General features: G+C 53.2%; 6 protein-coding genes across 6 annotated transcripts; 4 read left to right on the plus strand and 2 right to left on the minus strand.

Moving 5' to 3' along the window:
- Nucleotides 1–712: 712 nt before the first annotated feature.
- Nucleotides 713–994, minus strand: PG994_007173 (uncharacterized protein; the record flags this gene model as incomplete). Its single annotated transcript, XM_066858582.1, has 1 exon — nt 713–994. The coding sequence occupies one exon, from the start codon at nt 992–994 to the stop codon at nt 713–715; it is 282 nt and encodes a 93-aa protein (XP_066715524.1).
- Nucleotides 995–1874: 880 nt separating this feature from the next.
- PG994_007174 (uncharacterized protein) lies at nt 1875–2219 on the plus strand (the record flags this gene model as incomplete). Its single annotated transcript, XM_066858583.1, has 2 exons — nt 1875–1880; nt 1929–2219. 2 exons carry the CDS (start codon nt 1875–1877, stop codon nt 2217–2219), a joined length of 297 nt encoding a protein of 98 aa, XP_066715525.1.
- Nucleotides 2220–2448: 229 nt separating this feature from the next.
- Nucleotides 2449–4351, minus strand: PG994_007175 (pisatin demethylase (cytochrome P450); the record flags this gene model as incomplete). Its single annotated transcript, XM_066858584.1, has 6 exons — nt 2449–2598; nt 2667–3159; nt 3215–3352; nt 3404–3768; nt 3835–4031; nt 4117–4351. 6 exons carry the CDS (start codon nt 4349–4351, stop codon nt 2449–2451), a joined length of 1578 nt encoding a protein of 525 aa, XP_066715526.1.
- Nucleotides 4352–6836: 2485 nt separating this feature from the next.
- PG994_007176 (uncharacterized protein) lies at nt 6837–8478 on the plus strand (the record flags this gene model as incomplete). Its single annotated transcript, XM_066858585.1, has 6 exons — nt 6837–6981; nt 7219–7385; nt 7506–7680; nt 7779–7980; nt 8048–8293; nt 8376–8478. The coding sequence occupies 6 exons, from the start codon at nt 6837–6839 to the stop codon at nt 8476–8478; spliced, it is 1038 nt and encodes a 345-aa protein (XP_066715527.1).
- A 2732-nt stretch (nt 8479–11210) lies between these two features.
- On the plus strand, nt 11211–12325 carry PG994_007177 (uncharacterized protein; the record flags this gene model as incomplete). The annotated part of the gene is made up of 3 exons (XM_066858586.1): nt 11211–11325; nt 11385–11786; nt 11847–12325. 3 exons carry the CDS (start codon nt 11211–11213, stop codon nt 12323–12325), a joined length of 996 nt encoding a protein of 331 aa, XP_066715528.1.
- A 2619-nt stretch (nt 12326–14944) lies between these two features.
- PG994_007178 (uncharacterized protein) lies at nt 14945–16332 on the plus strand (the record flags this gene model as incomplete). The annotated part of the gene is made up of 4 exons (XM_066858587.1): nt 14945–15153; nt 15302–15638; nt 15726–15881; nt 15937–16332. 4 exons carry the CDS (start codon nt 14945–14947, stop codon nt 16330–16332), a joined length of 1098 nt encoding a protein of 365 aa, XP_066715529.1.
- Between the last annotated feature and the right edge of the window lie 775 nt (nt 16333–17107).

Below are 17107 nucleotides of genomic sequence, written 5' to 3' on the forward strand. Positions count from 1 at the left end.
GCAGTAAACAGAGTCGGGCATTAATGCATGAAATGGCATAAAGAAGCTTATTCTGGTGCCCCCTCGGAGGCCTTCCTGGAGGCGGTAGAGGACGTTTCGCTTCGAACGGAGTGAGAAGAAGATCCAAGAGGACTCCGTTGTCGAGAAGAAGGCCTAGCTTAGTGTTGGGAATATACTGCATTGTAGTTCCTTAAAGACAGTGGCGGAGCGATAGTTGTCCTCTGAGCGGGGCTCGCGCAGCTCCCCGGCTACACGTGCGCGTCGGACGCGTGCCTGTACCGGACGGTGAACTACAACAACATGAGGCACCACGCCCGAACGGCGCCGCACGACGGGGGAGCCGATCGGCCCACGGATCCCGGCTGGACGCCCGTCACGGTGCACTCTGGTAATTCGTAATGGGGTACCGCTACTGCTCCCGGACACTTTGGCCCGTAACTCGGCAACGAGACGCGGGACGGCGACGCCGTGGTGGTATGATCTGTGCCGCTCGTCGCGGGCTATCGAACGGTCCCGGCCTCGCCCTAATCGCTGCCCCGTGGGCATAGACTTGATCTACTTATATTATCAACGGTATTATTGGGGGTTGAATACCAGGCGCAGGGGGAACAAAACAAAACTGACCCTGACACAGGCCCACTCGTCCGTATTGGCCCAAACGAAGTACTGTCGACGGATCCCGCGCGAGGTTGAACGACCGCGCCAGCGCGCCCTAGCCGCCGAAGCAGAGCCCGTCGAGCAGCGCCTCGGCCTCGTCGACCGCCGCGCGACCTGCGATGCGGCCCCATCCCATCCCCAAAAAACGGCCGGCCCACGCCGTTGGGAGGCCTACGAGCGATACCCAGCGATGGCGACGGTCTACACCGAGTGGCACGACGACCGCCTGATCCCGTGGGTGCATTTCGTGCCCTTCGACAACACCTTCATGGATATCTACGCAATCATGGAGTTCTTCCTCGAGGGCCACGATGCCGACATACTTTGTTCCCTGCATGCGCTACTTCGCGAGTAACGCGAAAGCCAGATCCCGCGATCAAGCCACCCATTTCCCAAATCCGACCGCCATTGGAGGATGGAGAGATAGCGACCAATTTGAATTTCAACCGTCGACTGCGCAACAATCTTTATAACCTTGGCAAATTTGAGCTATGAGAGATCGTAAAAGGTTGTCTCGCATTTGCTTGGAGGGATCCCGGAAGAGCAGGGCGGGACGACAAAATAGAATATGAACCGTGTAGCATGAGGACAAATCCAGCCTGATCATGTATGTACCTCTTTCATGCAAATATTTTCCGAAAAATGATTTAGTATGGGGGAAAAAATAATCGTGAGTACTTTATTAGCTCAAGCCACAACACTTACTTGATGGCGGTCATATCATGAATCCCAGTCACCCATAGTGTAGGAGAACCACGGAGCACGAAGAGGTCAGGCAAGTGCAGTGCAATCGAGAAAGTCCCTAGACATACATGAGAGTAAAGCACGGCGAATATAACACTGCTGGGGCCGGAAAACGCTGTTGCCAAAGTCCGAATTAGAAGACGAAGTTGCGGTTGTTGTACCTGCAGGTAAGCCGCATATACAGTACGTAGATCGTGCAGTAATTTGACGCCAGCGCTTCCGGGAAAGCCTTCAATCCGGATTTCTGTAAGTGCCAAGTGTCCCACCACCAAGGCTGAGCTGTTTCCGTCATCGGTCTGATATTCTGAGCTTGTTTAAACTGACTCATGGCACCCAGAGCCTCACAGATAATAAACTTAATTTTCCATGGGATTCGGAATCGGAATCTTGAGGTGAACGCTCCCCCCCGGCTAAGTGCAGGGTATCGTGCAGCTTCTTTTCTCATGTGACAAACGGTGTATGCATTCCTTCCCATGGATGTCGGTACTTGTTGGTGGTGCTAGCGGATAGGACAGTATGCTAAGAAGCGCGAGAACAAACGGCAGTTCCTGATCGACTGGCAGAACGGCCGCTCTTCGGAATGGATCTTTGCCCAGGGCAACGAGGGCGGCGATCTCGACTCGATGACGTCCGCCCTCACCTGGGCCTACCATCTGCAGCACTCCACCCAGAATGACAGCCACCCCGTCAAGGCCATCGCCCTGCTGCAGACGCCCACCGCCGCCCTGGACCTGCGTCCGGAGAATAAGCTGGCCCTCGACAACTCCAAGATGAGCTCAGGGCACTCAGATATCCTCACCCTAACACGCGCTCTGTAACGCGATTATTTACTTCCAAAGCATAATGATCTACATGCCCGGGTAGATATCCACTACAATTGATGGCGTGACTCCTCACCAGGCCACGAATGGTGACCATCTGATGATGCATAAAAGTATGTAAATTGAGGCGCTACGCACGGAAAGCTCAAAAGGGGGTATATATGAACACAATATCATCAAGACACAATATCCAACTCCGCGACGATGTGGTCCATCACCATCCACATCAAAATTTCATTTCCTTCTCCCAGTAGCCCTTGCGGTCTTCGCGCTGCGAGATGCGTAGCCAGAAGTCACTGGCCACCCAGAACACCGCACTCCACGCCCGAATCGGCGTCTGAGGATTCACGATAGTGAAGTCGAACCGTCGCAGTAGCTGTTTAGACAATTGTCAGCTATTCAGTCATGTCATGAAACAGGTTGGGGAGTAATAGGAGACGTTACCTCAACGAAGACCTTATTGAGCTCCATCATCGCGATGGATTTGCCGAGGCATTGGTACTTGCCAAACCCAAACTCGAGGTCTACCAGATTGGCCATGAATCTATACTTCTCTTCACTGGCCTCCAACCATCTCTCAGGCCTGAAGACGTTGGCGTCGTAGCCCCACAGCTCCCTAGATCGCATGAGACCGAAATAGTTGGTCCCAATCTGGGTTCCCTCGGGCAACGGGCAACCGTTGACGATATCGCCACCCTTGGGGACTTGCTTGGATCCCAAGCCAGTAGTAGGCGGATACATGCGCAGCCCTTCCCGAATTACGGCTTGAAGGTAAGGCAGCTTCTTAGCTTCGGACTCACTGATCGGCGAGCTCAGCTTGCCTAAGTCGGCAGCATCATCTATTTCTCGCCGTAGGGCCATGTAAGCTACAGGCGTCGTAATCAGGCAGAGCATGGTCATGCTGATAGCAGTTGCGGTGGTCATGGAGCCGGCAATACTGGGAATACATCAATCATCAATCCAAACCCGCCCGGGGGTTGAAGAATGCGTACGTCTGGACGAATACCTGTTGTATGAGCTCGGCACGGGTCATGCCACTGTTGATGAACGCCTGCATCATGCTCTTTCTGTGGCTTGGCGCCAGGCTGTAGACGCCGATCGACGAATGACCTGGCAAACCTGTTACATAACTGTCAGCTACTGGTCGCTGCCACCAACATCGATACCGTGCTATTACTTACCCCATGAGACGGCCGAAACCAATCTGGTCGTGTTCGTTAGGCATAAACTTGCTAAAGGGCCAAGCCTGGGCATATTTTGCCAACCAAGGCATGGTCGACATTATATTCATGGCTGGTAGTGATGAGTCGTGGATCTCGTGGTATCGATAGAGGTCTTGGTCTTGGCTCAAGTAACCAAAGGGTTCTCCGAATGAGATGTCGCCAATCACGTCAAGCGTGAAGAAAGACACTTTCTCGAAGAATTGCAATGGGCGATAATCTGCCGCCGTGGAACAGTACCTATCATTGATTAAGGTCATGAATAGGCTAACCTGCCTGTCAATGCCCGCGCCAAAGCCAAAGCCTTCATTCTCTCTGCCTCCGAACTAGGAGGCAGCACGGCTGAATCAGCACCTGCACATCCCGTTTCAATGATTAGGATACAAACTTACAGCGGAGGTCATCTTGGCCCGGAGAGCTTTGTGCTCTGCCTCATTGCGCTGCGAGACGACATTGTCCTCACCATGGCAGATGCGACCGGTTTCGTAAAAATCTCCTTTGGTGTAAGAAGAGCGAACAGCTGACATCATACGGAGGACATCGGGATCTGTCGACAGTACTTCGTTTGGGCCAATACGGACGAGTGGGCCTGTGTCAGGGTCAGTTTTGTTTTGTTCACGGACGAGCCGTCGGCCGAGAGGCAACAAGCCGTTGGGACAGGGATCTAAGCGAACCGTATTTCTCGGAGATATCTCTGAGGTGTTCGTGGAGCTTTCCGGTCAAGGCCTTCCGGACCATCCAGAACGAGGAGACGGAGGCCCAGAAGGGGCCGGGGATATGTCGCAGTCGGTACCATGAGCGGAACTGTTGGAGGAGGAAGACGGCAACCAAGGCGAGAAGGCAGGGTAGCACGATGGACTGCAGGAGGCCATGCTGTGCCGGCTGAGAAGCCGCTGTAACAATACCCATGACCTGTTGTATGCGTGCGGTTTATGTCGTTACAGCGATGGAAAGAGGCAGGACGGCGGTGCCGAGGAAGCAAGATGAGTTGACCAAGTTGGCGGGTGTAGCAGTTCCAGGCTGTCGGTAACGAACCGGAGTGTGTAGATGCAGGTCTGAGGCTGTGCTAAAGTGAAACGAAGGCTGGAAGTCTATGTACATTGGACGGTCGATTGGGTAAGGTAAGATCTGATATTGAATGCAAAGGAGGAAACTGTCTTTTTCAAGGGGGTTTTCCAGAACAGCAGGTGCAAGTCGCAAGAAACAAATAACCACCGGGTGTAGTGTTTGACACTGGATCCAGTCACTTGGTGACCAATTAACTCAAGAGAATGTGCGATGACTGAAGCTGTAGGAGTGAGGATGTTGGTCACTGAGGATCACGCATATCCGTTACACCGCCCGGTGTCCGCAAGAGCAAATAGAATTGATAACAGTAACCAGCATTCTTGCCTGTTAGGTGTGTGTATTCAACGTGTGGCAAGCAGTGGCTGAGGGCGAGTGAGTATGTGGGATGTGAGTAAACACCGAGGTGTAAAGCCTGGTGTACTTGTATTAACATCAGTTTGGGCGATACCTCCTCGTCAGTGGATGAGGTAAGGGAGGGGTATTTTTCGAAGGAAACGGAGGGATACTGGACTTTTCGGAGGATCAATTGAAGATCCACTCCTCGGATACGATCAATACCTAGTCCGACGTCAATGGAGATCAGGCTATGAGCATGCGATAGGTAGATGTAGCAAGGAAGGAGTACAGGTTGCTGGGAATGGCCAACAGCTAACCTAGAGGGCAGAAAGAGTCAAAATGGGAAGGAGTTAAGATGACCTACATAGAAGTTAGGTCATGTAGCTTATTCTTTAGGTCGACCGCACATTAGACCTCACATAATAAAAACCGTCAACTACAGATGTTCTGTCTACCCATCCCTCTTACAACAGCGGTGAGTATTAATAGAACAGAAGGGGGACGCAGAACAATGCTGATATATGTATTTTCTTACATCAATTGGCATGTGGATCAGATATCACATATGAAGATGCCTCGCGGATTAATCGCTCGATGTCGGTCGGGATGCTGTTGCTCTGATGCTGTTGCTGGCTGCTGATCCCGACTGAAAGGATGGGGATGCATGCATAAGTGCGCTGGTGCGTGGCATGGTGGGATTGTTGCAACAGTCTAAGCTAGTTGCTGGACCAGGCACCCCCGCACTCCCACACCCCGCCAACCCAATTGGATGGAGAGCATTAAGGAAGGAGGCATAGAAATATCGTCAGTTTTTTGTTTCCATCCAACTCCAATTTCCATTTTTCACTCTCTGTTCTTCCTGACCTCACTTCTCCCCAATCCCTCTACTGTGACCATACCCAGTACAACAGGGTGAAGTGATTATTATTGCTTGTATCTCATATCATTCATCTCACCTATCCATTCACCACAACCCACCTCAGCTTGACCTGGGGAGTCTGTGCCTATGATGATGACCTGAGACCAAAGACGGCTGCTCTTTCAGAGACAACACATTGCCACGTATCTGTTGTATGAAACCCTATTGGCCCGGCATCACTCAACAGAATCTGGGCGTCTTAGACCTGCATGCGCCGCCGCAGTTTTTCTTCAACGGCTTGCCGCTCGGCTTTGAGGCGGACCATGGACTGTCCACTATCGAAGTTGACATGTCGTTCCTCCTCGTCGGCCGATTTCACAACATATGACGGGTGATAAGAAGCTTTCAAGCATGTGGTTTGCTTTTCGGGCAGCTGACAGACACTATCCGATCCCGCCAAGGCGAGAAGCTGCCATGGCTTGCTATTGGTTTAGCCACGCGTCTCGGCATATCCGCGATGCAATAAGCCGTCGGCCGGCCCCAATGCCTAGGCCGCCACCTGAGCGGCGCACTATCTAAACAGCGCAGTGTTGAACATGCCCCCTATACTTCAGAGCATCGTGATACTCACTACCGAGGCCCCAAGACGGATAGTTGCAGCATATGCAGCCGTCGTGTATCATGGCCATGTTTGCGGTTGAGCCTGTTTTGCTCCATGAGTTACACGACGGTTGTTTGTCTCACTCCTTACTTCATTTTACATTGGCGGCAGCAGCTGCTGGTTCACGACCGACCTGGGAACGATTGGCGAGCTCGAGCCTGAGAAATTAGGTTTCTCTCTTGGAAGCAGCTGAATATGTAAGTGAACTCATCTAACCTACCTGCCACCCAAGATCATTTTAGCTCGGCCGTCTCCCTCCCCTCCTTGCTTTTTCTCTCTCCAAAGGTTCTAGGCGGCGGAGGTGGAAGCCGTGGCTCCAACTAGCCGATCCAGTCGCATCGATCGCGGGGACGGCAGATAGCTCCCTATTCACCACTAGTAACCTGCGTACTACGTATTACCTACTCCGTACATTTTACTTACATATGAACCATGCCATGGCTAGCCCTGCTGCTTCTCTTCTTCCCACCATGAAGCTTAAAGTTGTCGCACAGAAGAACAGTGTGCCAGTACAAGGACAACTCATCGCATCTATCGCATCACCATCCTCTGTTTTCGTTGCTCAAGTTCGGACGGCAGCTGCGGCTCTCTTTCTCACCATGGGAGACGGCAAAGGTATGTACGTCTAAATATCATCTGCCATCCACCTGAGTTGGGATGAACAAACTTCAATGGGCAAGCTTGCCGATTGATTTGCTCCGACACATTACTGGCCTACCCCGTATCCATTTTGACCCCCAGCTGCGCATTTTACACAAGCAACTTACACGATTAATCAATCGTTTGCTACTTTTCCCGAGAGACCGAGCGTATGCGATGTCTAACTGCGCTAAATGGCGTGCACTGGTGTAGATGAAAGCTCGAACCACTCAACGGTCTCGCTGCCAACAAATGCATCATGGTCCGAAGCGTCAGATACAGCCCAGTCGTCCATAGCCCCGGGCTCACCAAGCACGATCGAAGACGACGAATTCGAGCCAAGCGATTTTGACGAAGAGTCGCTTGACGATTCTACCTCTGTCGGATCGAGTGTTTATGGTCACAGCTACCGAAATGGCCGGCGCTATCACAAGGCACGTAATACGAGACAAGACAAACAAGATCGTGGAGGTCCTTGAATCTGACTTGTGCTGGCTTAGTATCGACATGGACGATACCCCATACCAAACGACGAAATGGAACAAAATCGGGAAGACATGCTACATGCTATGATGATGGAGGTGACCAACGGCAAGTTATTCTACGCGCCAATCGATGAGAATCCGCAGAAGATCGTGGATTTAGGGACCGGAACCGGAATTTGGGCCATTGAAGGTAAGCGGACACTTGAAGACCTATTCCTTGCGACCAACAACGTCTACACGCCTCCACGATACCCGAAGTCCCGACATTGACAAACTACTCTTGCACAGTGGGCGATTTATATCCAAGTGCCGAGGTCACAGGCCTGGATCTAAGTCCAATCCAGCCAGTATGGGTGCCACCGAATGTGAAGTTTTTGGTGGATGATGTCGAGGATACTTGGTTAAATGGTGACAATATCGACTTTGTCCACTTGCGCAACATGGTGCCGATCCTATCATCACCTGTGGCGCTATTGAAGCAGGTGTTTGAGTACGTCACTCCCGTATTCGCTCTTTCATGCCATTGAAGCTTGGACTAACTTCGTTTGCGTTTATAGCAACTTGAAGCCCGGTGGATGGGTTGAACTGCAGGATGTGGACGGGGCGGTTCATTGCGATGACGGCACCTTACCTTCGGACTGGCCTCTGGTTAGGTTTTGCGACCTTATGATTGAGGCTTTCGCCCAGCTGGGAGGAAGATCGCACGCCGCCATGTTTGGGGGCAATTACTTGCATGAAGCCGGATTCGTGAACGTCCAACATCGGACCGCCAAGCTGCCATACGGCACGTGGCCGAAAGACAAGTCAGTACCACCATCGCGATTTCTTTGTCGGTGTTTGTTCTTTCCTTCCAAACAATATGAGTGCTAAATCTAAGCTCAATAGGACCATGAGGTTAGTCGGACTGTACTATCGTACAGCTGCTGAGGAGTTCTTCCCTGCCATGGGAGCCATACAGATGCCGTTACTTGGGTGGTCTAAGGTATGATAGACAACCCCTGATACCAATCAAAGTATTGCGCCAGATTCTTACCAAGTTCTCGACTTTAGGAAGAGATGGAAGTGTTCTTTGCCCAATGCAGGAGCTGCATGAGAGATGAAGGCGTTCACGCATATGGCCTCATGCATTTTTGGAGTGGGCAGAAGCCCGAGAGCAGCTGAAAACCATGAGCGAATGCGTCCTCGTCGTCGAAGGAGCAGATGCGCCGCTTTATAACGGGCATGACGGCCAAGGCTCGGTCTCTCTCCCTCTTCCTTGTTGCTGTCAAAGTCGGAAAATTCAGCATAACTCCTGAGGAGAATTGGAGAAACCCCAAGAGGACCCAGTATGAATGACGTCTCGCGGGATTAGAGCTGCCAAGCGTCCGAATTTTCCGTCGCGAACGAGGGCGCAGGCTGCAGCTGCGATCGAGGAATGAGATTGTTGTTTCATGAGCTGGCAACGGCCAAGGTCGAAAGCGCCGGCGAACATCTCGAAACACGAGAAAAGCAGCCAAGGGAACAACGGCGGCAATAATTAGTAAGAAGGCTTCGGACGAAAGCGATTTGATTGTCTGGGGTTGCCAAGCTTGCCAGAAATATCGAACGACGAGTAATTGGCATCAATGGGAAAAGAAAAAGGTGATGGTGCCGTAAACCGGTCAAACCCAGACCTGGATGTTTGAAGGGGCTCCCCTTCTCCCCTTCTCATCACAAGGTAGGATTGCTGGATAACAGTGCCAGGCGCTGACAGGGGCCGGGAGACACTGTTCAAAAGAGCAAGCGAAAGAAAAGGGAAACATGGGGATTTAGCCCGTTTGGGTGGCTTGGGGTCCACGATCCCACATTTCAAGAAACGTCTTGGCGCGACAGATGCGCCGCAAGGAGCCAATGCGGTGGATCAGCGTGCAGGGGTGGCATCAGGGGTGCATCCCTTCATTCTCTCTACAGCAGGTACAATCTCTGACATGTCTGTCTGTCGTCCAATTCCGATCTGCCATGGACGGCCAAAACTTTCCCACGCTATCGACAGAAGGTTGTTTCTATTGTTCGTCTAGTCTGGCAGGCTACTCCGGCAGGTGGCATTTGTGATTTACCTGGGCGTGACGGGTGGGCGGGCAGACCCGATACGGCACACTATTAAGTGTTTCCTCAAGTAGGACTAGGGCATCGCAGTAATGGTGTAGATCGGGTTCCGGCACGCTCGAGTTTGAACCGTTTGATTGAACCGATGCGGTCATCAAACGACAGGAACAGAACAGAGAGAGCTGTCACGGACAGATCTCAGTGTAGATCAGCAAACATCAACCACCGATTCGACCGTCAATCATCCATCTTGGTATAGACACACATGCAAAAGTCCGAGTAGGCATATGCTTCTAGATACTGATGATCATCGATGATCGATCTGGATTGGACTGTACTGCTGCAACGCGCCAATACGTCCCAAACGACTTTTCATTACCGATGCGAATGAACAGCGATGCAAGCTCCGGCCAAGCGGCCAACCCACGATGTGTTGTTCCAATTAAAGGTGGGCAGGCTTCCAGAAGCGGGCTAGTTGGGCCGTATCGTACGTTCAACGGCCCCGACCACTTGGCATGCTACTCTGTCATTCCTGCTTTGCTCTGGTGCTTTCTCGGCACTGCTTCTGCTTCATAACTCGAAACCTTAGACGACCGTTGTTCACACCGTCCGAATCAGACCCTTGGGTGCTCGCCTTCTCAGTCAGTGCTGTGTGCCGCCCGCCCACCGCTTGGCCCGACTTCATTTTAAGAAATATCAAATATAGCCCGCCCAACCGTCAAGAACCATCCTCGGTTCCACATGCCCTCGCTTGGCTACTGCCTCAGATCCCGGCAGACAGGGTCCGACTTGAACCAGATTGAGGACCAGTGCTACTGTACCCCTCGAGCCTCTCGTGACCACTCTGCCTTCGGCTCTCTTTCTCCTTCTCCCCTGTCCAAGCCCGTTGAGGAGAGCCCGTCCCGTCCACTTCGGACGAGATGATGCTGGGGCGATCAGGGTGCGAATTTCCTATTGAGTTAACCTCCCTGGGTCGGATCCGCTCGTTCTACTGCCGACCACTCCCAGCCATGTCCCTTTCCTCTTGGACTTGAGCCTCCTTGTGGAGTCGGCTAAACCAACCCTTTTGCTGTCCACCAATGGCGTGTTGTGTCGTGGGAACCGCCTCTGCTCAGCTTGAGTCTCCATTGGCTCGAGCCCGGATATGCTTGGATTACCGTTTTGTTCATTTTCCGCTGGCCCCATGCGACTCAATGGGCGAACCCACCTCCATGCGACGGGAACTGTTGGAGATGGGATGGTCGTGTTTTGATTGGGAGCATGCTTCCAGAGTTCCAGCAGCCCTGGACGCTGCCCGTCTCCACGCCGCTACCCGCCAGAGGCTCAGCATCCTGTCTCGACTAGCCCCCATCAACTATTGTGGGCACACTCTGAAACCCGACAGCTCGTGAGAACTTGCGAGCAACGCGTATATAGCTGGTGATGCCTTACCACCATCGTCAGTTTTGTTTTTCTCGTTCTCCACGCCGATTCTCTTCATCTCTTAGCAGTTCACTTCTGTCCTTGTGCAATCCTGTGGATTAGCCTCGCCTACCTTCTATTCTTTCTTTAAACCCTTACGCTGCTACTAGCTTGTATTCACTTCACCGTTCCGTCCCTCTTTTTTGACTATTCCCGGTGCCGGACACTCCTTCCGCTTTATTTCCAACAAACAAGATGTCTTCCTTCAAGATCCTTTCCTTGGCTGCCCTCGTGGCTGTTGCCCAAGCCCACTCCCAGCTCTTGAAGATCCAGGGCAAGGCTGGCTCGCCTGCCTCTGTTGGTCTTGGAGGTGAGTTACTACGATATTCCAGTATACCGAGGTTATTGGACTAACGAGGAGTTCATTAGTTGATCCCAACATCGCCCGCAATTGCACAACCATCAACCCTTGCCAGCAGGACTCGACTATTATCCGTGATGCCGAGATCAAGCAGAACATTGTCAACGAGTGCGGTCGCAATGAGATCAACGGCAACATCGACATTGGCGAGAACACCGAGAACGCCATTGCCGCCGGCGCCGTGACAGAAGCTGGCCCCGGTGAGAAGCTCACCGTGACCCTCCACCAGGTCAACGCCGACGGTGCCGGTCCCTACGCCTGCGACCTCATCGAGCAGGGCAACACTGGCATCATCACCCAGAACCTGACCGTCCAGAACAACGTTCCTGGTGCCAACGGCTTCTCTCAGGAGAAGTTCAAGGACTTCGAGATGACCGTCATCATGCCCCAGAAGTTCGACTGCACTGGTGGTAAGTAGTATACAGTGTCTGAGCTTCATCGTCTGTCCATTTTTCTAACATTCGCAATAGCTTCCACTGGTAACATCTGCACTGTCCGCTGCCGCAACAACGCTCAGGCCGGTCCCTTCGGTGGCTGCTTCCCCGTCAAGCAGGCCAACAAGCAAGCCCAGACCAACAACGCCAAGACGATCCCCACCAAGTCCAACGTCCAAGCCATCTCCGCCCAGGTCGCTGTTGACAAGCAGGACTTCTCCGATGCCGTCGCCGCCAACCAGAATGCCGGCACCCCTGAGGCCAAGAAGGCTGACGAGGCCGTGAAGGCCATGCTCGCCCCCGTCTCCAGCGCTACCTTCCCCACCCAGACTGTCTCGGTCGAGCTCGGTGCTGCCGCCACTGCCCCTGCCAACAACAACAACGCTGGTGGCAACCGTGGCGGCAACCGCGGTGGCAACAACGGTGGCTTCGGCGGCAACGCCAACTTCGGTGGCAACCGCAACAACAAGCAGCAGAAGCGTGACATCCTCCGTGCTCTCCGCATGGGCAACTAAGTTTTGACCACACTGCTTTTTGCATGGGGTGTTGGTGGTTAACTGCCTGTCACGATAACGAGAAGGGGGCGCCAAGTGTTTGATTTTCATATCTTGTTTGCTTGTGTATATTTCGGATATCTAGAAGGGGGAATAGAAGAATGATGAGAGATCGAATTTCAAGTCTGTCCACTCAAGTAACGCACGCCGGGAAATACCAGCAGGATTGGGAAATCGCTTTTCATCATCTACTTTGGACTATAGAGAGATTATCAAGCGAGAATCGATCAAAGAGAGATGGACGAAATCTTGACAAGTGTTTTCCCTTAATTGCATTTGCGGGAGGACCGTATAGAAAGTGTTTGCATAGCGTATAGAATCTGTTTTCATATTGTATCATAATTTCCTAACTGCATTACTCTCGCCATTATCCATTGCCATCCATCAGTGAGTGTGCGACATGACTGCCAATATGCAGCCCAATTATTCAACTGAATCAACCAAACACTCTAATTACGAAGACCTCATCATCAATGCTCTAGTCCCCCTAAAACAAGCAAAAAGGGTCACGAGAGAATCTCTCTGCGTGCAAGCACCTTTAGCGCCGAGCAGGTCGACTTGGCTCTGAGCTTGGCACTTGGAGACACACTCTCTCCATCCATTACCATTGGTACTCCCCACGGAAGGGTACATATCATTCCAGTGCTTAGCATCCATTGTGTTTGTGTTCGATCATCGTGACGGGCCTACAATGCCACACTCTCTTACCTCGGGCATGCGGTGTGTTCGGGGCCTAGCCAGCCTCATTCTACCCACACACATCATACAGAGAAAGAAAGGCGAGTGTTCCAAAACGCCGTTTGAGCTTCAGTGGAGTTGGGCGGCATTCTTTTTCTGGATGTAGATAGCTTTGCGTTGTTACTTCGGTCGTCGGTCCTCCGTCGCTTTCGTTACGTATTGTAACCTACACACCTATTTTCGTATTCCAATGGCACCATGCACATACGGTACTGTTTGATGTGCATTATATGCATATCTATACAATCCCGGCCGAACATCAGACGTGGCGGGCGGGCAGATCTGAAACAATGCGCCCGAGGCGTTTTACATAGAATGCGCCCAGCAAGCAACAGATCATCGTTCGTTCCTTGGCATGATGATGGGCCAAGGAAAACACCGCCAAACCTGCCAAAACAGGCAGACGGGCGCTAATCCTGTGTGTTAGGCGCCCCTTTCCCTTGGGCCGGCGCAGATCAAGCGAGACAGCCTTGTTTCTGTTCGTTCGTTCTGTCTGCCTGTTTTGGAAGAGGATGAGAGTTCGTTCGTGGGCGTCAGGGAACTGGCCTGTTACCTGCTACTGGCAGTTTTCTGCTAGGTGTCGCATGAATCGTACGACCCTACTTGCACACGGTTAACTCCCCAAGCCAGGTATTACAGTAGTGTAAGCATAGCTTTCACACCAAAATACAGTGTGTGGCCGATGTTTTTCAAAATCATCGTCCCATCTGTATACGCACCCATCTGAAGTGCTGGAAGGCCTGAATACCGGTAGGTTGACTAATTGCAGCAGGCCCTTTGGGGATTTTGAGATCAATGGGTGTGTTCCCTTCACATCCAGCCCGAACAAGTCAATATGGCAGGTAAATACAGTTGTCGAGCGCTATACTTCATGCAAGAGTTAAACTTGGCCCAGCTGGGTAGTAGTTGGGGTCATTTCTGGTATGGCGACCGTTCGATTACAGCGGTGGCGGTTGTCAGGCTGCTCACGATGGGGAGAGTACGGCATATGCAACTCACCCATGTGCGTCATTTCGGGATGGACATCCGACATTGTTATCATGTCCGCCGTCCGTCCAGAACTAAAGTGCGCCCCGTGCTCAACGGCGATGGAGCAGAACCCGGACGGGGTTTGCAAAATGAGGGCTGGATGATTCACGGACAGCAAAGAACGAAAGAGCGCTCGCTCGCTCGTTGGGGGCATTCAATTCCTGCCTGGTGTTCTAATGATTGATTGGGTGTATTGGAACCTTGGCCCCTAGCCAAAAACGATGACCCTGGCTGAAATTGAAGCCGTTTGGTACGCACTACCCAAACTCCCGGTCAGCATCAGATCAGGCCTGACTTCACGCTTACCTCGCCTCTACACCAAACAGTCATCATGGAGTAAAGATAAGAACATATTCACCTCTTTATTCCAATCGATTAGCTATTGATTCAGCGCCCCGTGTTGCGGGCGATGTGGTGAAAATAGCACCATACCAACTACCTGAGCTAACCAGTCAGTTGGTCGCATACCGAAGACGTGGATACGAATCCTTCCTCTTTGCAGAATAACGCGTCGAGCTGCAGTCCCCCTTGTATCCATTCCATTTCGGCTAAAATCTCACTCGCATTCGTTTATCAGTGAGCCAACATGCATCGTGTGTCGTTTTGTTGGGCTACTGCGCCCCGAGCGAGCCGTAGTGCTTCCTGTTCGGTTCGTGTAGACCGGCTGATTGAATGCAATGGCCATTCTCAGCTTCGGTCAGCTCTATCACTCTCCAGACTGATCAGACATGTCTCTTCTCGTCATTCAACACTTGGTTTAAACACCACCATTCGAGTAACGCATCAACCAATCCGAGACTGAAATAATTAAAAATGGCGGACAAGAAGAAGTTCAAGGCCATCATCATCGGCGGCGGCCCCGTCGGCATGTACCTCGCCCACGCCCTGCAGGAGACGGGAATCGACTACGTCCTGTGCGAGAAGCGCGACGCCATCCCGCCCCCGACCGCCTTCGGCCTCTTCCTCTGGCCCTACGGCCTGCGCCTGCTGCACCAGGTCGGCCTCCTCGTCCCTGCTCACCCGTAACACCCACGTCGGGCCCGCCGGCGACGTCGTCCGCGAGTACAGCGACTTCAGCTTCATCCAACTAGCGTAAGAGAGAGACCCCCGTTCTCGTATTTATTCTCGCATGTCCACAGTATTTAATTCTAAATTCACTTTCACGCGCAGTCATGGCTACCCCGTGCGCATGTTCGACCGCGCCTCGCTGGGCCATATGCTCTACGACACCCTGCGCGAGCCCGCGGCGCACATCCGGACGGGCCGGCAGCTGGTCGACGTCGAGCGGCGCGCGGGCGGCGTCACGGCCCACTTCGCCGGCGGCTCGCGCGAGGAGGGATCCATCATCATCGGCGCCGACGGCATCTGGAGCACGGTCCGCGACTTCATGCGCCGGGACGCGCCCGAGGGCCTGTTCGACGAGTTCCCCTACGTGGCCGGCTACCGCGCCGTGTTCGGCCGGTCGCCCCTTCCTTCTTCTTCTGCTTCCTTGGAGCTCGAGCGGCAGGTAGAACTCCACCGCGACGGCGCGCTGCTCCAGTTCTTCACGTCGAAGCGCGAGGTGCATTTCATCTCGTACCTGAAACTGGACTAGCCCCGGCGCGGGCGCAAGGGGTTCGACTATACCGTCGACGCATCCGACGCGGCGATCGCGCCGTGGCTCGAGACCCGCATCACCAATGATCTGACGTTCCGCAACTTATGGCAGAGCCGAGCCGCAGCCGGCGGGGCGGGCTTGGATGAAGGGATGGTGCGCTTGTGGAACTGGGGCCGCGTGGTAGCTGGTCGGCGACGCTGCGCACAAGGTGCTGCCGAACCAGGGCATGGGGGCCAACGGCGGCTTCGAGGGGGCCGCGTCGCTCGTGAACCAGCTCTCAGCGCTGCTGCGGCATGAATCCGACCCGGGCGCGGCCGAACTGCGGCAAGCCTTTTTGGCGTACCAGGCTGAGCGCCAGGGGGTCATGGCGGCGTACCAGCGCATGGCCCGCGACGAGCTCGACGGCTGGACCCGCAGCGACAGTAAAGGAGGGCCGCCGCTCGACGCACTGCGCGCTACCGATGTATTGATCAGTCCCATGGTCGCCCGTTCCGTGAGGCTGGATTCCGTGCCGTTCCCCGACGAGCGAGCCGGGTTCTCGCCTTGGCTGTACAAAATGCCGGCGGAGGCGGCGAGGGCGGCGGGTGGTGGGCCAAAGTTGTGAGCAGGTAAGTAAGACACTAGCTATTGAGAAATCGCAGCCTCTGAGTTCTTCCTGCCACTGCTATGGGGTTCAGTGTGCACGACACAACGCAATCAAGGTAGATCTGGTACAAGTAGATCCATATCATCGCACATAGAGCGACCACATACATCATCATAGAAGAGGAGTAATCATTATCCGGGAAAGCAACATGCAGTCGAGGGTGTACCGGCAGGCCTCCATATTGTGCTCGTGGAGCTTTCAGCTCAAGGACCTGCTTTGGGTTAGGCTTCCCCATATGGACTATCGATATGTGTACTTTTGCCGGGACGGATCGAACCAATAGGCCAGCGGCGGTTCGGCTCGACACGGTAGCACATAAAGAGCGATGACGTCTGTATGGGTGGTGTCTTTGCATGAGAGCTGAAAAGCACATGCTCATAGCTCAGATCCTGCGAAGAAAACAGTTCCGAACCACCACCATCGGTAAGCAGTAAGATCTGTTACGAAGAGTCAACATTTTTATTGACGGGCCTAGACCCCTGTAACGTTCCCCGTGCATACACGCAGAGCTCGCCTGCCTCATGGGGAAAACCTGCAGGATGATTATAGAGCGTTGGCACCTGTGAGTGGACGCCACAGAGGCGGTCACTGGGGGTCGCTGCCGACCCCCCATGCTCCCCTCATTCTTTCCATCCAACGTTGCAACCCCAAGCTGCAGTGCACAGGGATCCTGGGGTTGCATTCTATCGATTAGTGCAGCCTTAGCTAGCCTCGTATTCCAACCGCCTGCAGT

This window comes from Apiospora phragmitis, assembly GCF_038363925.1.
Source record: "Apiospora phragmitis strain CBS 135458 chromosome Unknown utg000007l:1.0-2108841.0:1.0-2111359.0, whole genome shotgun sequence".
Lineage (NCBI taxonomy): Eukaryota > Fungi > Ascomycota > Sordariomycetes > Amphisphaeriales > Apiosporaceae > Apiospora > Apiospora phragmitis.